Raw genomic sequence first — 22,732 nt, 5'->3', positions numbered from 1 at the left:
TATATTAGCATAAGCAAATATATTATTAGCACAGAAGTATCTAGAGCCTAAAATAGGAATTTCTTGTTTAATAAAGTTGGTATTTCAAATTCAAAAAAGTTGAATTTGAAGCAGGTCAAGAACAGTTTATAAGTGGTACTGAATCATTTCGCCATTGTTTCTGGGGGAGAAGTGACTGGATCCAGTCCCACACCCCACATGTTAAACTATATTCCTAAAGAGTTAGGATTAAAGAGTTCAATGTTTTTCGGGCACCTGGGTGACTTAGTTAAGCATCTGACTCTTGATTTCATCTCAGATCATGATCTCACAGTTCATGAAAATGAGACCCCACACAGGGCTCAGCACCGACAACACAGAGCCTGCTTGATTCTCTCCCCCCCTTTCTGCCACTGCCCCACTTGCACTCTCTCTCTCAAATAAATTTTTTAAAAATAGAGTTCGGTGATTTTAAACAATACATTTAAGATGAAAATCATAAAATCTGTATATAACCAAGTTTGAATAGACTTTTAAAGGCAAGATAGTAAAGCCAGATATTCTCAAAAACGCTCTTTGCCCACAAAAAAATTCAATGTTTTGTGCCGTTAAATGTGAATCTCTAACATAACAAAATAGATAATTCAGTTGATGCAGTTATGTTTAGAAATGGACATGTGTAACTAAATCAGTGTTTTAGAAGATTTTTATTAACTCTACAAAGACAATCTACTCAAAATCAATGCAAACATGATTAATGGAGTAACTTTAGAACCATTCCTGAATAAGGGAAGAATGCCCAGTGTCAGTACTTTTTCACAAAACAAGTACAAAAATAGGTATGTGAACAAAAGTATGAAAGATTTATAAAATGTCATTACATTGAAAGCACAAGGAATCCATGATTAGAGTTGACCATTGTGTCCAATGTTAAAACGAAAGAAGGGGAAATAAAGGCCTAAATACAAGGTTGATGGAATAGGGGCAATACACTGGTTTTATTTTTTTAATTAAAAAAAAAAAAAATTTTTTTTTAACGTTTATTTATTTTTGAGACAGAGACAGAGCATGAACAGGGGAAGGTCAGAGAGAGGGAGACACAGAATCTGAAACAGGCTCCAGTCTCCGAGCTGTCAGCACAGAGCCCGACGCGGGGCTCAAACTCCCGGACCGCGAGATCATGACCTGAGCCGAAGTCGGACGCCTAACCGACTGAACCACCCAGGCGCCCCATCTGGTTTTAAAATTAGGGGGAGATAAATACTGAAAAAAATGAGATGCTAGACCTAAGTCCTTTATTTACTAGTAACTACATGATATTATGGACTAATGTTCCAAATGAAAGAAAAGGATTTAAAGTGTGATTTAAAACAGAACTCTACATATAGTATGCATAAAAGGAGACTAATAAAAGGCTAGAGGAAGATTAACAAGTTGAGGAGAAGCAAGCTGATGTAACTGCACTATAGCACTTAAACAACTTTCGTGAATAGGTAGGAGTGTATGGCTCCAAGTCCCTCTTGTCACCCATATCATGAGGAAACCTCTCGAGGCAGAAATTTCATGACTGCATTGCAGACACTCACGTCTTCACGCACAGCCTGGCCACCATTGTTCTCCCTCCCTGAAAAGCCATGACTATATTAACATGTCATTCCCATTGCCAAAATTCTTGAACGTGTGATTTGATTATTCCTTTCTTCCAAGGCCTTAAGTTAGCCTGTCACTATCTCATTGATGTTGGCAGAGAAGCTGAGACATTGACGTCAGAGACAAAGGCCGTAACTCAATCATGGTCTAGCCAGCAGCACAAGCATCAGCATGTCTGAATTGGCTCCCTTTGTCCCCACGTCTGTCTAGGGTTACAGAGGGCCTACATGGATGTATCCGTACACCCTGGTTGCTAAAGGAAAGGAATACTGAGCTTGTAGTATCTAGCTTATTTGAAGCAGTAAGCAAGCCTGCTCTTTGTCTCAATGGGAGAGATGATCTCAGCGTTCAAGTTTCTTCACTGCAAAGGTACATTTAACAAATTGCCTAGGGAGAGTGTTGACGGACTTGCCTTCTTCCCAGGTATAAAAGTGATGGAGGGCAAGAGAGAAAGGTACACAGGTATTCCCATTCAGGATTGACTGTGAAGCTTGATTTGGATGATCATTACAGTGGTCTGATTAAGCCTCAAGAAAAGTGTCACCAAGCAGCTGCAGCCCTGATGGCCACCCATGATGTAACCCAGTGTTGCTGGGGCATCAGAGTTGTATGAATTTGTATCACTAAGGCTGAAACGAATTTGTGTCTGTCCCTTTCCACACCCAACGTTCACACTTAGGAACTGTCAGGGATGGCATCAAGCACAGGAGATTGTCAAGACCAGCTATATTCACACCATTTTTCTGTTTTCACAGCACATGGATAGAATGACAAGCACAGTCAGACCCCCGCTGCGACACCTGTTGCTTGAGCTACACAGATGATATGGTTGCTTTGCCAGATTGTGGTACTGGATAAAGGGGCAGAAGAGCACATTCATTATTCTCACCCTCCTGCTGCACAGCTTGAATAGAAGAGTGTATGGGCCTCCCCAGTTGGTAGGGCGGTGTTCCCAGGGCATGTGTTCATGGTGTCTCACATCACTAGGTGTAATCTCACCTTTTCACCACTCGTCCTATGCTTCATCCTGAGATTTCATGGGATAGGATCAGGTGAGAGAGGGACACAAGGTCATCCTTCCAAAACTGACAGACACGGTTTACATCCCCTACCCTGGCCAGTAGGTAGGGGACTCCAGTGCAGATGGACTCCATGAGCATTTTCAATGATGATGTAGTCCCTGTGTTAGCAATGTCCGATCATGCCAGTCAAGTAAGAGCATTCAGGTGGCAGAAGACAAAGAGTGAATTGTGTAGGTACGCTTTGGGGCAGGATGCAACCTGGAAGGCGCAGCAACTAGACCGGTCTAGCCATCAGGGCAAGAATACACCATGCCCACCAAGAAAAGGTCAGGATACAATGATAAATTTTAAAACAGACCTATACAACCACCCACAGGAGATAAAAGGTCTGAATCAGGCTGAGCCTGATGTGGCTTGAACCCACGTACCTTAAGACCATGACCTGAGCTGAAGTCGGACACTTAACCAAATGGGCCACCCAGGCGCCCATTACTGTTTTTAAATCCGTAAGCAGTTGAAGACTAACATGTTTGCTAGACCTGACAGTTATTTAGTGCATAAGATTTAAAGTTGCCTTTCTTGGAAAGGGAGGGATTGCTCGTAGCCACATAAAACCCCTGCCTAGTTTTTTTTTTCCTTTTGGACTCTATTTTTCCCCATTTTTTTTTTTTTATTTTTAATGTTTGTTTATTTTTGAGAGACAGAATTTGAGTGGGGGAGGGACACAGAGAGAGGGAGACCCAGAATCTGAAGCAGGCTCCAGGCTCTGAGCTGTTAGCACAGAGCCTGATGTGGGACTTGAACTCATGAACCGCAAGATCATGACCTGAGCTGAGTCGGCGCTTAACCGACTGAGCCACCCAGGTGCCCCTCCTTTTTTTTTTTTCTTTAGGTATTTACCTATAAACTCTTGATGGTCCTGAGTGGCCCTTTGCTATGAGCGGTGGTCTCCTTTTCTAGATGGTCCCTTTCAACCTCAGAGGGATTGGAGTCTATCTCCAAGACAGCAACACAGGGAATTCCCAATTTTATAATAGTTTGACTTTCAAGAAGATGCTCTTACATATTGATAGGCAGTGGCACTCAAGGGAGCCCACGCACACTGACCAAGAGATTTACAAACCGGTTTGAGTTGAGAAACCTCCTGAGGTTTCTTAGGAAACCTCATGGATAAAATCGGTAAGATCCCTCACAGTCCACCAGGTAGGCAGGGGTACACATCATGACAGAAGCGAAGCAAGAACAACAGAGACGTATGTGAGGGCCACTGCTGTCTTTGGCAGAGAAGGCTGCTGAGGACCTCCTGATCTCTTTGTCCCCCACGGGGGATGTAGTGGATGAGGAGACTCCCCCACCCCCCACCTTGGAGTTGCAAGGAACACCACCACATAATATGGAGGAAAGGTAAGTTGTTTCTGGTTGTCCTTACAAGTTGGTAGGGAGAAAATGTTACCGACTAGGTCTACAGTTTGCATTTATACCAGCGAATCATAACATTTATTATTAGGGAAGACAGATGGGCCCTATAGAAGAACAAAAGGGCAATTTACCAGAAATATAGGATGACAACATTTGTATGCATCTAGTTATAGTGCCTCAAAATAAAAGAGACAGAGTTAAAAAAAAACAACCTTACTATCCACAGTGATAGTGACGCATTTTAACATACCTATCTCAATAAAGGACAAAGGTTTGTAATGACACAAATTTTAAAAACACAGTAAGATTCATCCAACAGATGCACTGACAGTCATTTATACCAAATAATTACAGAAGAGGTGGTGTTTCCAACCACACTTAAAGGATTCATAAAACTTGACTACACATGAAATGTATTAGTTAGGGGCACCTGGGTGGCTCAGTCGGTTAAGTGTCCGACTTTGGCTCAGGTCATGATCTCGTGGTTCATGATCTCGTGGGTTCAAGCCCCACATTGGGCTCTGTGCTGACAGCTCATAGCCTGGAACCTGCTTCAGATGATGTGTCTCCCTCTCTCTCTTCCCCTCCCTGCTCGCACTCTGTCATTGAAATTTATTAGTTAACTGAAATCCGTTTTAACAGAATCTTCCCTCCAGAGTGGTTTAAACCAGTTAGGAATTTATTTTTTCTTGTGTTACAGGAAGTCCAGAAATAGGCAATCCAGGGTTAGTACAGACAAATAATACTGTATATATCCCTGACATATCATCAGTAGCCTCTGACTGTCATCCTCTTGGTCTATCTTCTAGGAAAGAAGAGATAGAATAGAGGGCAAATGGTAGAGAGAAAATTCCAGAGGAGACATTCCCATTTCCATGAGCTTTTCTAGAACCCACAAGCAGTGACCTCTATTTCTCACAGGCCAGAACTATGGGCTTATGGGCAAAGTGGCAAAGAAGTTGGGAGATGAGTCCTTAAAAAACTGTCCACACTGCCAACTTGAATACAATTATATAGTTTGTTACTTTAGGAAAAGAAGGGTGGAATAGATCTGGGGATAGCAACTCATTGTATCTGACACATCAGCCCACACAGAAAGTCTCCAACAATTTTCTGTTTGAATCTGTCATACAGAATCTGTATCATGAAGACCATGCATTTTGTGTATAATGCAATTGAGTTAGAAATCTATCAAAAATAACATATGCATGGAGTCTTCACATTAAAAAATACATTTCTAAATAAACTATAGGTCCAAGACATCTTGATGAGGACTGGAAAACATTTAGTAGTAAATTACGGTGAAAACATTTATCAACACTTCTGTGACGTAGATTAAGGGGACTACAGAGCACCCTATAACCTTTAATACTTAACATGGTGTCGCTCTTTCAGGATGAAACACTCGCTGATAAAGACAATCACAGACCCAGAACATTTGTAAGATTGGTCCCAGGAAGTCAGGAATTGTGCCTGGAGGCTTTCTACATTGGTCACAACAGGGCTGCTCTCCACTGTGACTTCTACAATGAGGAATGAAGTGTCAAGGATCAGTAAAGGCTTTCCTGTAGTTATTTCATTCATACTTTCGGCCCAGTGTGTATTCGCTTGTGCATTATAAGGTTAGTGCTGGTGCTGAATGCTTTTCCACACTGAGTACATTTATAGGGCTTCTCTCCTGTATGAGTTCTCACATGCACCCTCAGGCAAGAGGAATTCCTAAAGGCCTTCCCACATTCTTTACACTCATAGGTTTTCTCTCCAGTGTGAGTTCTCTTGTGCACAATGAGGTAAGAGCCCGTGCTGAAGGATTTTCCACACTGACTACACTCGTAAGGTTTCTCTCCAGTGTGAGATCGTGTATGTTTCTTAAGGGATGACTGATCAATGAAGGCCTTCCCACAGTCACTGCATTCGTAGGGTTTCTCTCCGGTGTGGGTTCTCATGTGCTTCTGAAGGGATGAAGGAACAGTGAAAGCCTTGCCACATTCCTTACAGTCATAGGGTTTCTCTCCAGTGTGAGTCCTTCTGTGCACGTTAAGATGGGAGCTCTGGCTGAAGGACTTTCCGCAGTGATTACACTCATAAGGTTTCTCTCCAGTGTGAGATCTCACATGTTTTTTAAGGGAAGACTGAAAAATGAAGGCTTTCCCACAGTCACTGCATTCATAAGGCTTCTCTCCAGTGTGAGGTCTCACACATTTCTGAAGGGACAAGGGGCCAGCGAACACTTTCCCACGCTCATTATGTTCTGAGCTTTCCTCCACAGTACACAGTTTTTGGTGGGTGCTAAGCAAAGCTCTTTCTCTATAATCACTGCATTCACAGAGCTTCTTTCCAGTAGGTATCTGGTCATATACTGGAAAGGAAGAGTGTATGCTGAGGGACAAAAGACACTGGTTACACTCGTGAGGTTTCTCTCCTGTGACAGTCCTTAAGTGTTTCCTAAGGGAGGACTCTTGATTGAAAGCTTTGCCACAATCCTTAAAGGTCTTCTCTCCACTGTGAGTACTTACATGACTCCTAGGAACTGAGGGGTGGCCAAGGTCTTTCCCATTATCCTTATATTTGTGGCATTTCTCTCCCTTGCAATGTCTTGTACACATCAAGTGACAGTTCTTTCTGAAGAATTTTCCACAACGATCAGATTCCAAGGGTTTCTTGCTGGGTTGAGTTGGTACCTGCTGAACAAGGAGTAAGTGGAGTTGGTACCTGCTGAACAAGGAGTAAGTAAGTAAATATTTCCTCACTTTCTTTACATTCATGGGAATTCTCTTCCAAGTGGATTTGGCCATACACAGGAAACACACGATCACGACTGACATTTTTACTATTTTTCAGTGCACGCATGGGAATTTTTTTTGCTCTATTCTTTCAAGTTGAATCAGCTCCAACCCAGGACTCCATCATCCCTAATAAAGGACATCCTAAATATGGAGTTTTGCCAATAATGAGTAAAGACTGAATTAATTATGTATTAAATACTTCACAATGGAATCATATTTAAATAAATGTTTACTTTTTGGCATTCTCTGTGAAACAGCAAATGTTGAGCCAAGTTTAGAGATTCCTCTAATTTTATGAGATTCAGGAATACTTTCCTGAGACAGCTTTATGGTGAGTGAATGCCACCTGCCTCACTGTCTCTCCTCATTTGGAAGCTAGGGCTTTAACTCCATGACATTCACAGACTTCTCCTCCTGTAAAAGACCAGGAATCATTCCTAGTGCATCTTACCGTCTTTATGTCATTGCAAGTTTTTTCTCTAGGAACATTCTGTACAGGAAATGCATCTTTTGATTTCAGTTGAATATCCAAGCCTGAAATTGAAAATTTTTATAACTATTGGGATAAAAAAATAGGGATAACAGAAGGACGGACACAGGAGCCCCATGGATGTGTTTTCAATAACACTAAATATAGAGAGGAAATGTGAAACAGAAGACGTAACCCATGACCAGAGAAATTATTCTAGGAACTTGGCTCTTTGAGAAGATGCCATTGATAGGAATGAGCAATGGAATGGGAAGTGTTTTACTTAGAAAGGATTCTGGAGGTTTGAGACAATAGGAGAGTGTATTATCTGGAAAGCAAAGTAGGGAGAATGGCACAGAAAGTATTCAAAGAAAAGTAAAATTTACAGAGGAATTAAAACAGTATTTTTCTCAGGGCGCCTGGGTGGCTTAGTTGGTTGACTGTCTGACTCTGGTACAGGTCATGATCTCACGGTTCATGAGTTTGAGCCCCGAAGCCCCGCTCTGGATCCTCTCTCTCCTTCTCTCTCTGGCCCTCCCCTGCTTATGCTCTCTCAAAAAGAAATATTAAAAAAAAGAAGAAAAAAAAACCCAGTTTTTTTTTTCTCTGAGACCACACGAAGATATGAATGAGGGGAGAGATGGTCAAAGAGGGAAAGTTCAAATAATGGCCTCAGTGTTGTCAACACAAATCGACATTCCTAAAAGGACCATCCCACATCAGCTATGGCTGCTCCACACAATGACTCCCTTCTGCCTGGGACTCACCTATACAGGTACCTTGGAGCATTCCTCTCTCCTCTGTGCTCAGTGCTTCCTGCCCCACCTCAGTGATCAGACTGTGCTTGCAGAGAGGGTACCCTGCTCGTAGAGAAAGACACATGAGGTGGGAGGACTGTGAAGGAGACAAGAAGTCTGTCCACAAAAGTGGTTCCAATACTTTGATACTAAAGGATTCTGAAGCCAGGCAAGTACCACCTCAGGAGTGACAAAGGAATCAGATCCAAGCCTTTCCACAAGGTCCCCCAAACAAACACCTACATAACGTCCTGTCCACATGGAACAGACCCTTGACACCCAAACCCAAGAACAAATACACACTGCAATTACCTAAATTTTGTAATAATACTGAAAATGAAATCAATGCATTTTTACTGGAAGCCACGAGATTCCCACAAGAGCAGGGGCCACTCATTTCGTGTTGACTGTGTACTGCCGTTCTTTTCACAAAACCCAGAACACGGTGTGTGATGAAGGACTACCTGCTGCATGAAGAAATGGAAAAATGAAGGAAGGAGGCCAGTCTCACCCACAGAGGCCAGGTTCCTGTAGTTCTCCAGCATCACGTCTCTGTATAGGATTTTCTGAGTAGGGTCCAGAAGTGCCCACTCCTCCTGGGAGAAATCCACCGCCACTTCCTCAAAGGTCACTGAATCCTGAAACATCGCGCACATTCGGGCTCAGCCAAGGCCCATTTCTAACTATGTAGCAAAAGAATGGTGGGGGAGGCTGCCAGGACCGGGGAAGGAGACCAGCGCACTGCTTGGGAAGTGCAGTTGTGCTCTGAAGGTCTCTTGTTATCTACCCCAAGGCTCAGTTCTTGGAACTCTCCTCTTTTGCTCTCTTTGCCTGGACCACCTCATCCAGACTCAAGCTTTTAGCAGCTTTTCTAATACATAGTTGACCCGATATTTCCACCCAGTAGGTTGTGAGGACCCTTCCAGTCTTAGTCAAGATCCAGTACAGACTGACCATACTGCAGGAGGAGAAAAATACTTGGAAAATGAATGAATGATTTTCCTAGTGAAAAATCTCTTTTCCTTCATAGCACCCAACAGAATATGGAACGAATACTCAACCTGGAGGAATATCTGGAAAAAAACAAAAAATTTACAAATGTTGTAGTAATAGAAGCCTTTCCAAAGGCATTCTTTCTCTCGTTCTGAGACGCCCAAAAAACTGGGAAAGCCTGAGGCCAGCCCGCTGGAAGCTGTGGGTTGTGGGCAAGACACGTATCCTTTGGAAACAGCATTTTTTTCTTTGAAACAGAATAATTTCCTATATACCTGTGACCAGGTGGTCAGCAATCCTGCAGCCATTCTTCCTCTTGTGTGTCTCCCTCGTCACCAGACAGGGTTCTGAGCAAGCCGACCTAGAGAAGACAGAAGCCATGAAAGTCTAGGCTTGACAGATATTCAACGCTTACAACCTAGAAGCTTCCTCATACTAGCTTCAGAGGGACCACACACCCACACACACAGTACAGTTCACCTTAAGATTTTATCTCCCTATCCAAGAACAACTAGGAATTAGAAATCTAATATGTTCTTTTTCTTTTTAAACTTTTTTCTGGGCCAAACTCCTAAAAATGTCTAGGGCCAATAGGCATTGCAAGGAGCAATGAGCCCCCACTAGTTCCAGAATGCCTCTAAATGTCACTTGCCCATGAAAGAAAGCAAGGCTCATTTGAGAAATAGCTGAGTCCAGTGCAGAATGTGAAGTGTTCAAGGTGAGTCTGGAACATCTTTTTTAAGTTATTTTTTTTAATGTTTATTTACTTATTTATTTGAGAGAGAGAGGGAGAGACAGAGTATGAATAGGGAAGGGGCAGAGAAAGAGAGACAAAGAATCTGAAGCAGGCTCCAGGCTCTGAGCTGTCAGCATGGAGCCTGATGCAGGGCTCGAACTCACAAACTGCGAGATCATGACCTGAGCTGAAGTCGGACGCTTAACCGACTGAGCCACCCAGGTGCCCCAAGTCTGGAACATCTTATAGCAGAAAGTAAGAATCCCAGCAAAGACTAATGGAGTTGTGTCAAAAATACACAGGAGAAAACTTAAAGGAGCTCTCCTTGGCTTAAGATGGAATAATTTAGGGGCCCCCGGCTGGCTCAGTCAGAAGAGCATGTGACTCTTGATCTCAGGGTTGTGAGTTTGAGCCCCATGCTGGGTGTACAGATTACTCAAAAAAATAAAATCTTAAAAAAGAAAAGAACAATTTAATAAATAATGACTGCAGTCAATTGAAATCATCAAATGTAAAACAAAATCATGAGTTCATAATGATATTTAAAAAAAACCTTAATGGTCAGTATTGGAGAAGGCCAGGATATCAAGTCATAATTCTGAAAATTCATGAGAGGCAAGAATCAAGCATGTGTCTCTCTCTCTCCTTTATGAACAATAGTTTACGACTGCTAAGTTGTTGTGATGGGGAAGAGTTCTTCTTTATACAAGAATTGTACATGCTTTATAAGCTTTGTTTATTATAAAGAAAATGCTAGAGTCAGAAAGTCACCATTTGCAACCAATAGTAAATTAATGAATCTAAGCAGTAACAATCAGTGGTTACTCAATTATTAGGGGAAAAGAGAGTGGGGATGTTTGCTTATAGTTTTCAATTTTGAAAATATGTTAAAACTAAAAGGAAGAAAGATCTGTGTGAATATGATAGACTTCCACAGATTCTTTGCCATTAAAATTTGTCTTCTCTCCCCCACACCCTCCCCCCCGATTTCCTCTGTGCTTCAGCAAGAATGTTATTGAGAAGAATCTATTCGAGAAGAAATACCAGATTCCATGACCCTTTTCTCCTACATACTTCAGAGTGGCCCAGGAACTTGGACATTCTCTAACATAACCACAGTGATCAAAATCAGGAACATTTAAACATGGATTTAATATTATACGCTCTCTATGCAGAATATCACTAACTGGTCCAGCAATATCCTTTATAGCAATCATTTTTTTTGTTGTTCAGTTTTTTTAATGTTTATTCATTTTTGAGAGACAGAGAGAGACAGAGTGCAAGCAGGGGTAGGGCAGAGACAGAGAAGGAGACACAGAATCCAAAGCTGGCTTCAGGCTCTGAGCTGTCATTACAAAGCCCAACGTGGGGCTTGAACTCACGAACCGTGAGCTCATGACCGGAGCCCAGGCCGGACACTTAACTGATAGCCACCCAGGTGCTCCAGCAATCACCTTTTTAAAAGTGTATTTATTTATTGGGGGGGGAGGGGCAGAGAGAGAGGGCGACAGAGAATCCAAAGCAGGCACAGCGCAGTGGGGCTCGATCTCATGAACTGTGAGATCATGAGCTGGGCTGAAATCAAGAGTTGGCCGCTCAACTGACTGAGCCAGCTGGGTGCCCCTCCAGCAATCACTTTTTAAATTTCCCATACGGCATCATGCCCTCAAACCATGGTTCTTTATGCTTCTTTAATCGGGACCCATCCCTCAGCCTTTCTTCATCTTTCAAGATACAAAGAGTCCAGGTCCGATGTTTGACGGACTCCACCTCAGTTTTGGCTTTTCTGATGTTTTCTCATGATTAGATTCAGGAAGTTCAGTTTTGTTTTGTTTTTTAATTTTTGATGTTTATTTATTTTTGAGACTGACAGAGACAGAATGCGAGTGGGTTGGGGCAGAGAGAGAGGGAGGCACAGAATCTGAAACAGGCTCCAGGCTCTGAGCTGTCAGCACAGAGCCTGATGCGGGTCTCGAACTCATGAGCTGTGAGATCATGACCTGAGCTGAAGTCAGACGCTCAACCGACTGAGCCACCCAGGCACCCCAGGAAGTTCAGTTTTGGATGAAGGACTACCTGACTGATGAGTGTCCTCAGCGTGCCACCTCAGGAGGCCTTAGGTGCCAGTCTGTCTCATTATAGGTGAGAACTATGGTCAGTTGGTTAAGGTGGCATGCCACAGGTTTTTCTATGAAGTTACCATTTTCTCCTTTTGTAATTAATGAGGAGTCTTATTAACTAGGGGGATAACTGGAGACTGTATAGATAAGCTGGGAACCTTTATCAAGGAAGGATCAAGCTGACACTGGAACCAAGTGATAAATCTTAACATCACAAAGACGATGTCTGGATAGCAGGTAAGTTCTGGTATGATGTAAAAAGAAACAGCACCATCTATAAAGTACTTCTGCCAAAAACAAAAAAACAAACAAACAAAAAAACCCTGACAAATCCTTTCATCTAATTAGCAGTTTACAGAAGAAAGAGTCTGAGGGGATATGTTAACATCATGAAGATATAAGATGATATCACGAAGATACAAGCAGCCAAACCCAGTCTGGGGGACAGACAGGAAGGACTTGTAACAGCTCACAGAAGCGTGTGGACCTTCCATCTCGATTCCAACAACACCAACTGCAGAAACACACTTTGAGACATTCCGGGGGAACTGAACACAGACTGGGTATTAGATGATACTGGCAAAGAGAAAAGCAGCCCCTGACATCCAGGAGCAGTCCTGGGACCATCAGCGAGGCCTGTGTGTTCTCCTATTGAACATGAACGACGTCACAGAACAGCAACAGCAGACACGGCCACTCTGACCACGGCATACGAAGACACAACAGGGCTGTTCTGTAGTCATGTCTGAACACAGAACATTATCTAAGCCTCAGAAATGACTCAGCATCCCCCCTTTCTGGCCAAAATGAACAACGCTGCTTCCTTATCAATTACAGCTTCACCCCTGGTTTATTTTCCCTCCTTCTTGGTAAGCTTTACTAATAAATTCGATTGCAGAATTGCCCTCACTTCCTGACAACATCTAATCCGGAACCCTCCACCAAGAGCACCTGCCACGAGCTCACACCCTGGAGGTCTAACACCCTTGGACTGAGAGGTCCCCCGGTGCACAACGCTGTGCATTCTGCCTTGCTGCAAGGAGTGATAGACCCAACCTGTGTAACTACTTGTAGCCAAAGACCACTGAAAGTATCAAGAAATGTTCATTTAGGGAGTGTGATAACGGTATTGTGACAATGCTAAAAACTTCTGTTAAACATTTATTTTTATTAGTGGATTGCCTCCTTAGTCTCTTGATCTGTAACAGCTCTCCCTTCCTCGTTTAGCCCCAAACCGGGTTAGGTAGTTATGTCCTCATGCTGTCCTTTCCTTTTACTTTATTATTATTATTTAAAAATTTTAAAGTTCATTTATTTATTTGGAGAGAGAGAGAGAGGCAGAAAGAAGCAGAGAGAGAGGGAGTCAGCACTCCCTGCACTGTCAGCACAGAGCCTGACGCAGGGCTTGAAGTCATCAACTGTGAGGTCATGACCTAAACTGAAACCAAGAGTTGGATGCTTAACCAACTACGCCACCCAGGTGCCCCATTATTATTATTATTTCTTTAATGTTTATTTATTTTGAGAGAGAGAGAGAGAGAGAGAGAGAGCGAGCAAGCGGACATGAGCAGGGGAGGGTCAGAGAGAGGGAGAGAGAAAATCCCAAGCAGGCTCAGTGCTGTCGGGACAGGGCCCGATGCAGGGATTGATCCCACCAACCGTGAGATCATGACCTGAGCTGAAAAGAAGAGCTGGATGCTTAACCAACTAAGCCACCCAGGCGCCCTACACGTCCTTTTCTATTAGAGAGACAACTCAAATTATGGGCAAAATGATATGATGTCTGATATTTGTTCTAACAGGAAAATAAAACTCAGTAATAATATACAAAGGGAGGAACAGACATTATAAGAATGGCAAGCACTGGTAATCACTGAAGATAAGTGATGAGTACAGGGAGATTTTATCATAGCACTCTTGACTCCTGAGTATGTTTGAAAGTCCATAATTAAAACTTTTAAGGAAAAGAAAAAAAACTTCCATGCAGAAAGGGACATTGAGGATGTGCACCTGTCTAGACCCTGGCATCAGATTCAGTAGCAAAAGCAAATCTTAGGTTTTAGTCCAAATTCACATTCTTCGTGTAGTCCAGAAAACATCAAGAATAATTTCATTTCGAGGGCGCCTGGGTGGCTCAGTCAGTTAAGCATCCGACTTCGGCTCAGGTCATGATCTCACAGTTTGTGAGTTTGAGCCCTGTGTTGGGCTCTGTGCTGACAGTGTGGAGCCTGGAGCCCAGAGCTTGCTTTGAGTTCTGTGTTTCCCTCTCTCTGTCTCTGCCCCTCTCTGCTCCTATTCTGTCTGTCTCTCTCAAAAATAAATAAACATTAAACAATTTTTTTAAAAAAGCATAATTTCATTTCAAGAGGGTCCTAGGTGGCATTGCCACACTAATTGCAATTCGTATGAGCAAATGGACTTATCTCTGGAAAACTCAACTTCAAGCCAAGCCTCAAAAAATTCCCTCGCATAAAGTTCTAAGTAAATTGAGAAAGCCACACTTTAAAATGTTATAAATGCAAATACACAATGTACCATGAAAGAAAAGCAGCCAAAAACACAGGCAGCAGGAAGTAAAGGCAAAAAATACTACTTCAGATATTCAACTTTTTAGACAGGGAATATAAAAAACTGTTAAATTAAGAGAAACTCGGATGAATATGGAGTAAGCTGTTATAAAGATGGTCAAGCAATTTAAGAAAGCTAATACAACTTCTGGAAAGGAAAAACATACTCATGAAGTCAGAAAGAAACTCAATGCAAAGTTCTAACCAGATTAGAACTTTGTTAGCACCGTTTGCTGAGAAACTAGCTACAAATTTCCTAGTATTAGTAAACGACACTAACCTTTAGATTCTGAAAGCACAATAAATTCCAAGCTGGATGAATAAAAAGAAATCCACACCTAGATTCATTATAATTTTTTTCTTCTTTGGTGTTTAGTTTTTTGCCCACCACCACCTTAAGAGCAGCCAGGGGAAAACAAAGATCATCCAAAAAGGAAAAACAAGCGACGACCCAGTTCCAACAGCAGTAATGGATGTCACACAAGAGCAGGACAGTACCCTCACTGTGCCAAGAAAAAATAACCATCAACTTAGAATCCTAAATCCAGTTAAAACATCTCCGTTAGTTTAAGAGCAAATTTATGACATCAAGCCTGAATCTAGTCAAGCTTCTAGACTAGCTACTTTTAACAGGAAATATAGGGATCAACAAGTTAAACACAAAGACACGGTATCAGCCAAATACATAATGGAGAACATTTTAAGGACAAATGACTTAGTATCTCCACTAAGTCAATGGAATTAAAAAGAAAATAAAAAGGAGAAAGGAGAGGGGGATGAACAAAAACCAAAGTGATATATACTTCAAAAACAATATGGGGGGAAGAGTTAAGATGGTGGAGAAGTAGGGGAATCCGGGGCTTTCCTTGTCCCTCAATCACAGTTGTATTCAGGTCAGATCAGTTGGAACACCCAGGAAATCAATCTGCAGACTGGCAGAAGGATCTCCACAGCTGGGGGAGACAGTATGGCAGGTGTGAGGTGCATGGAAGTGAACTGGGGGAGAGGAAAAATTGGTGCGGTGGAGAGGGAGGGAACCCTTTCCCTGGAGAGACAAGATGGAGAAAGAGAGAGGGGCTAAGAGAGTGCAGCATCCATTTGCACAAGAGGAAAACCTCTGTGGACCACAGACTGGGGAGCAAGAAGTACTGACAGTCACAGGTTTTTGGTTTTTTTTTTTTTTGCAAACAGTGTTTGGAGCTCACATTCTGAGGTTTTGGAAGTGTGCAACTTTCTTCAGAGTGGAGCTGGGGTGCGTGCTCCTAGGGAGAGGGAGCTGGCCCCCCGGAGTGCACAGCATAGGGTAGTGATTTGGGGGCAGACTGGGAAAGAACATTTCCTTTCCTGGCATACTCAGCATGCTTATCCTCAAGGACAAAAGACCCCACAGGCGGCAGCAAAAGGCCTTTCATTGCGGGGGACAGGGGCACACCCTGAGGAAATTTAACGTTTGCTGATTTTAATTATTATTTATTATTTTTAAAATGTTTATTTATTTTTGAGAGAGAGAGAGAGGGATGGAGAGAGAGAGGGAGACAGAATCCAAAGCAGGCTGCAGGCTCTGAGCTGTCAGCACAGAGCCTGATGCGGGGCTTGAACTCAGGAATGGCTAGATCATGACCTAGGCTGAAGTCAGTCACTCAACCGACTCAGCCACCCAGATGCCCCTAACCTTTGCTGATTTTAGTGGTGCTACATCACAGATTCTATGCACTGTGCAGGCAGCAGACATGGTACTATTATTCAGGGACAGAGGACTTCAGGCAGAGCGTGGAGAGGTTCTACACCAGAAGAGGGGAGTGGATCCGTGTGGTGCTGGGTCCTTTAAGACTTCGAGTTCTGAATGCCAGTCACGCCAAAGAAAAAAAGCAGGAGAGCTGTGGCGCAGGGCAAGCTGACTGCCCTTGCTATTCTGTGAGGGCTGCCTGAACAGCGGAGGCTGTGAGATCCTCTGTTCAGGGATGAGATTGGGGTGGCGCCATTTACCCCCAACACCAGCAGGGTGGGACTTCGGAGGGCAGCAAAGCGGCCCCCAGTGGAGGTGGGCCCTGCTTACACCAAACTCCATCCCCCTGGGCCCGGCAACTGCTTATTTACTGGGCCAAGACTGACGCTGAGCCAACGCAGTGGGACTCTCCTACATCAGACCAGCATGGCAAGCACCCTGCATGCACCAAGTGTACTGAAAATCAAGTGCTTCAAAATGACACCTGCAGTTCTGGTGGAAATAGGACCAGGCTTACTTTTTTTCTTTTTTTTTTTTAATGTTTATTTTTGAGAGAGAGAGAGAGAGAGAGGGGCAGGCAGAGTGAGTGGGGGAGGGGCAGAGAGAGACACACAGAATTCTTTTTAACGTACGTACGTTTGTTTGTTTGTTTATTTATTTATTTATCGAGACAGAGAGAGACAAAGCTTGAACAGGGGAGGATCAGAGACAGAAAGAGACACAGAATCTTAAACAGGCTCCAGGCTGAGCTGTCAGCACGAGCCCGACGCAGGGCTCGAACTCACGGAGTGTGAGATCATGACCTGAGCCAAAGTCAGACGCTCAACCTACTGAGCCATCCAGGAGCCCCTGGGCTTACTTTTTTTCTTTCTTCTTTTTTTTCTTTTGGAATCAGGCTCAGGGTTTCTTGTTTGTTTCATTTCCTTTTCTTTCTTTTTTGGATCAGGCTTGAATTTTCATTTCCTTTCTCCCCTTCCCCCCTCCCCTTTTTCTTTGGAATCAGTCTTACAGGTTTTTGATTCTCTATTTGTTTTTCTTTATTCCCTTTCCTTTTCTCTTGTTGGGATCAGGCTTTCCTCCCCTCCCTGCCTCCCCCCTCTCCCCCCCCCCCCCAGCTTATTCTAACAAAGAATCAAAGCACACCTAGGTAAAGGTCCAAACACTCCCCACTCCAAGCAAGGAGGAGCTATGCAGAGGAAGACCAATGGGAAAGAGCAGCCAAAATGCAACAACAGAGTGCACACAGCATATACCAGAAACACTTCCTGAAGTGTCAGGCCCTGGGCAGTGTATGACCCCTTTCTAATACAGCATTATTCTCAGGTGCAGGATACATAACAAGCTGTCTCCATAGCTCTCCGCCTCTCCCCCCATTCTCAAAAATAAACATTTAAAAGCATGTATCTTAAAACTAGACTTAAAAGAACCCTGTAAACTTTGGGTCTCAATCAGTGCTTTACAACCCTAAGAAATGGTATTTTCTCAGGGGCGTGAGGACTGAGGATTGATTTAAATCTGCTGAAAGGAACAGCTTTGAATTCAAATGACAGCCCTGCCTTAGTTTAAAGCTAGGTTCTCTTTTCTGCTTATTATGGATCTTTGATAAGAAATACAATTGCTGAGAAGTCTGTTTTACAAGCATTGTGAGACCTTTCCTGTAACCCGCTGTGTAGTAGAATGGGCTGTAAAACTTCCTAAATGTAGTCTGATATGTAATGAAATAAGTGATTGTATACAAACTAACCGGCATTTCTCGCTTCTGTAAACCTGCTTGCTTAGCACATTCCTCACCTACCCCCTTCCCCCTTTCTTCCTCCCGCCACAAGTAAAAAAAACCTCCCCTGTGCTACTTGTCTCTGTCTATAAAAACGCTATACCAACCCTAATCGTGGCCTCTTGCGTCACCGGCGACGAGTGCGCAGAGGACCAGGTTCGAACCTGCAATAAACGACCCTTGCCGCTTGGCTTTGACTTACGACTCTGGTGGTCTTTTGTGGGAGGTTTTAGAACTTTGGGCATTACACTGCATAATCCGAGACTATGATCTAAAAGTGAAAATCCTGGGGCACTGGGTGGCTCACTTGGTTGAGCATCTTCAGCTGAGGTCATGATCTCGGGGTTCATGAATTCAAACCCCACATAGGGTTCACTGTAGTCAGGCCCATTTCAGATCCTCTGTCACCCACTTTCTGGCCCTCTCATGCTTGTGCTCTTTCAAAAATAATAAACACTTAAAAGTAAAAAAATCCCAATCTGGTAGTAGAGAAAAGGATACATTTTTAAGGTGCTTTGGGGTTATTACTACATTTAGACACTCCAAACTCAGGATTTATAAAAACCTCCATAGCCCCTTGTTGAGCCTTTTCTTGACACCCCCATGAATAAAACATCTGCCTGGACACAGAAGGATTTAAGAATAATGAAGAGGACCATTGTTAATATTATTTAATGGTGGTACCTAGAAGTGGAGATCTGTGGTTAAAAGAAATCTCAATACCTCCTGGTGGGCTGTGCTTCTCAGGCAGACCAGCTCCAGAAAATACCTGCCAGTAAACTGAAGGCCCTTTAAGTGCCAGGGACTCTATTACTAATATTAAGTTTACAGATCAGAACCATGTTTTTAAAATGGGAAGTTTTCTGGAGCCCGGCAGACTCAGTCAGTGGAGCATGTGACTCAATCTCGAAGTTGTAAAGTCAAGCACCTTGGTGGGTATAGAGATTATTTAAACTTCAAAAGCTTTTAAATCTTTTAAAAAATGGAAAAATTTCAAACTACATTCCACCCCCCCCCCCAAAAAAAAAAAAAAAAGATTTTGAAGAGGCTAGGTTCTTTTCTTCACTACATAATGAGCACAGCAAGACACGGTACTGTTAGGTGAACTATGAGGATGCTTACACACATTTACTGATCACTGATTCTTGGCTTTGTTCTGTGGACAAAGAATATTTTGTGACAGAAGTAAAATGCCCTAGCCCTCATGAGCTCCCCGCCAACACACAGCTTTGGCCAATAACTCTATCCTGACCATCTGTGTTTATGCACTGCACTGGAAACCCAGGACCTCTCATTTCTAGAGGTCGTGACAAAGGTGCACCTGCAGATGCAGAGGTCAGGCTGTTTATTCATAAACATACAGCTAATGAAATCGGATTCCTTGATTTCACTGTTTCTGAGGGGGGGTGGGGGGGGGGGGGAGGAAGGAAATTCCAGAGAACCAAATGGTCCAGAAATTCAGACAGTTCAGACAGTGGAATGTCTCTTCTCACTGCCTGCTCTGCTCCCTTCTGCTACAGTGAACAATCCTGGACCCTCACCTCAATGTTCTTCTACTCAAAAGACTACCAAAGGGCTGACCCCACCTCCCATGGATACAAACATTTGGGGCAGGGGAGTGGGTGTGGGGTGTTGCACCGATTTTTATGTTAAAGGTAAGTGGAGGGAACCCACACAAGATGCCTTCAAAGTGCCAAGCAGAACCTGGGGACATGAATGGGGTTGGCATCAAACTACTGCACCAGATATGAATTTCCCATTTGTATGAATCTCATTTGAGAACTAATGACATAGGCTTCTCTTACTGGGAACCTTATGGGCTTTGACAGTCCAGTTAGGTTTGGGGTAAGCAGTGTAGAAATGCTGGAGATTTCCTCGCAAGCATTTGTAAAAGTCATGTTAGAATAACTACATTTATACCAAGCCACCATAGGCTCCTACAAATCCAGGAACACTTTGCCATGCATTTGCCTAGAATCTTTGATCTCTTTAAAAAAAACAAAACAAAACAAAAAAAATAAGACCTCAAATTGAAAACAAGCCCTCAATCTCAATGGGTAACTCTTCTTTGATTAGAAACCTCTGCATTTCCAATCTGTGCATTATTACTGACCAAATTTTCAGATAAAAAAAAAAAATTCCTACTTTAGAATTTTCTTAAAAAAATTTTTTTTCAACGTTTATTTATTTTTGAGAGAGACAGAATGCGAGTGGGTTAGGGGCAGAGAGAGAGGGAGACACAGAATCCGAAGCAGACTCCAGGCTCCGAGCTGTCAGCACAGAGCCCGACATGGGGCTCGAACTCACGAGCTGGGAGATCATGTCCTGAACTGAAGTCGGACGCTCAACTGAGCCACCCAGGCGCCCCAGAATTTTTGTTTAAAAAACAAAAATACCTCAGTGGCTCAGTCGGTTAAGCATCCAACTTTGGCTCAGGTCATGATCTTGCGGTTCCTGGGTTCGAGCCCTGCATTGGGCTCTCTGCTGTCAGTGCTGCCCCTCCTCTGCTCACTCTCTCTCAAATAAATAAACAAACATTAAAAAAAAAAAAAGAAGTCCCTCTCACCACTAATACCAAGATCATTGTACCACATATGGGGTAAGAACGGAGACGTATTTCAATACAAATTTCCAGAAACTAAACCTGAGGGATTTCAGGATTCCAAAACTAAAACTTCTGGCTTCATTAAATGCTCATGTATACTTTAAAATTATCTACCTTCCCTTGTCAAATGCTAAGTTTTTTTTATAGTAGACAGATGTACTCTTGATGACAGTAACAAATTTTTCATTTTCTGGAGATTTCTGAAAAATCAACACATAGAACTGGGATTACCTGAAATTAAATCATTTGTACTGTTACTAGTGGCAAAACAAAGGAGAAAATATACATCCCTTTTATTTCTCCTGGAGTTTTTGTGGCTCTAAATCTGAACAACTACTAAGAAGCAAAAAGGTCAGTCTTGTTCTGATATGATTTTACTCTGACTTAATAGATCTCTGCGACCAACCACTGGGGGGAGTTTTCAGGTTTATCTTGGGATCTAGTGAGTAAGTGGCTTAATAATAATAATAATAATGTCCTTATTTAATAATAATAAAATCATGTCCTTAATTATTGTCATACTCATATTCTGAAATATTTGATGTCTAACAAGACTGTATAGGGACGTGTGGGTGGCTCAGTTGGTTGAGGGTCCGACTCTTGGTTTAGGCTCAGGTCATGATCTCACAGTTTCATAGAGATGGAGACCCACATCGGGCTCTGTGCTGACAGAGGGGAGCCTTGCTTGGGATTCTCTCCTCCTTGCTCTCTGCCTCTCCCCCACTCACATTGTCTCTCTCTCTCAAAATAAATAAACTTAGAAAAACAACAAAAAGACTGTACATGATGTGAAATCAAATGGATGAAATTTGCTGTGTAATTTCCACAATAAGAGAGGGGAAATAAATGGGAGGAGTAAAAATAGGGAGATAAAAATTATTAAAACTATTAAAAAAACTCATAAAAATTATTCATTCACAGCTGCAAAACCACGGGCTTGTCTTCATTCCTGTCAAGACCCAGCCTACGACTGTCTACTGTCCTAACTATTCACTTTCGTCAAAATGCGTGTTTCACATTCTTTACAATCAGTTGTTGGCCACATCTTGAAAGCAAGGGCAGATTCAGTTCTGCTGGCAGTTCTGGGTCAGCTGCAACATCAACAATGGGTTTCTGTGTGGAGATACCTGTGTTCTAATTGTGAGTTCTCTGCCCAGAGGAACACAAAATTCTGAAAATCTGTCCACTTGTAATACAGAACCTGGAGGAACACAATTTGGCTATTGTTAATTCTGGATGAGGCCACAAAGCCTGGAATCAGTGACTAGGGTTCCTGTTAGCTCTAAAAACTGCATGGTTTAAAGTGAAACACTGAACTAGAATCCAACAGAAATGATAGAGGATACTTCATGTCATATAAATCACATAAAACAGAGTAAGAACAGAGGCTCCCTCCTTTAAGGCCTAGACTTATATGACTCATTGATATTCTATCACTTCTGACTCATCATACTGGTCAAAGCAAACCATAAGTTTAGCCCAGATTCATCTGCAGAGCAAAACAGATACCACTTAATGTAAATATAAATTCAAATGGCATGGGTCATGAGATACAGAGAGAAGCCAATTTATCATGCTCTGCCCCATGGTCCCCAAAATTTACCTCAAGAATATCTAAGGAGACATCCAATCATGGCATCAAGTTAAAAATCCAAAATCTTATGATCTACATTAGTACAGATGGAATTGTTTAGATGCATCATTTCTTGACCTGGGGACCTATGATTTAAGAAGATAATTGATCTGTCACCCAATACACCCAAGATACAGTGATGAAACAGAGACAGGATAACCACAACAGATATTTATTCATCATGGGAGAGAATGAGGGTTACAAAGCAAGTCACTATGGATTTCTATGGAGAAATTCTGAAATACACCTGAACATATATTGCCAGGTGAGTCTATCCCAACAGTGAGAGTGTTACATGAATAGACCTCCTTTCTGCCTCCTGGATGTTTCTCTCCAGTGCACTGACTTAAGTACTCCTGATTTTTCTTTGTGGGATATTCTTTTTTGTTTTTTCAAAAATAATTTGAAGACAACCCCATTCATGTCTGCAGTTCTCTAATTCTTAGGTATCAAAAT

General features: G+C 42.6%; 1 protein-coding gene across 1 annotated transcript in view; it reads right to left on the bottom strand.

Moving 5' to 3' along the window:
• Positions 1-667: 667 nt before the first annotated feature.
• The window catches only part of ZNF177 (zinc finger protein 177), a 31,694-nt gene continuing 9,629 nt past the window's right edge, over positions 668-22,732 (bottom strand). Inside the window, 6 exon segments of the mRNA XM_078443454.2 lie at positions 668-5,656; positions 5,658-6,751; positions 7,308-7,390; positions 8,093-8,185; positions 8,634-8,760; positions 9,391-9,476. Coding sequence (XP_078299580.2) covers positions 5,647-5,656; positions 5,658-6,751; positions 7,308-7,390; positions 8,093-8,185; positions 8,634-8,760; positions 9,391-9,423 — 1,440 coding nt within the window. The 5' untranslated portion in view covers positions 9,424-9,476 and the 3' untranslated portion in view covers positions 668-5,646.

This window comes from Panthera onca, chromosome A2 (assembly GCF_046562875.1).
Source record: "Panthera onca isolate mPanOnc1 chromosome A2, mPanOnc1 haplotype 2, whole genome shotgun sequence".
NCBI classification, from domain to species: Eukaryota; Metazoa; Chordata; class Mammalia; order Carnivora; family Felidae; genus Panthera; species Panthera onca.
Note: the sequence above shows the minus strand (reverse complement) of the source record. Positions and strands in the feature narration are given on the sequence as shown.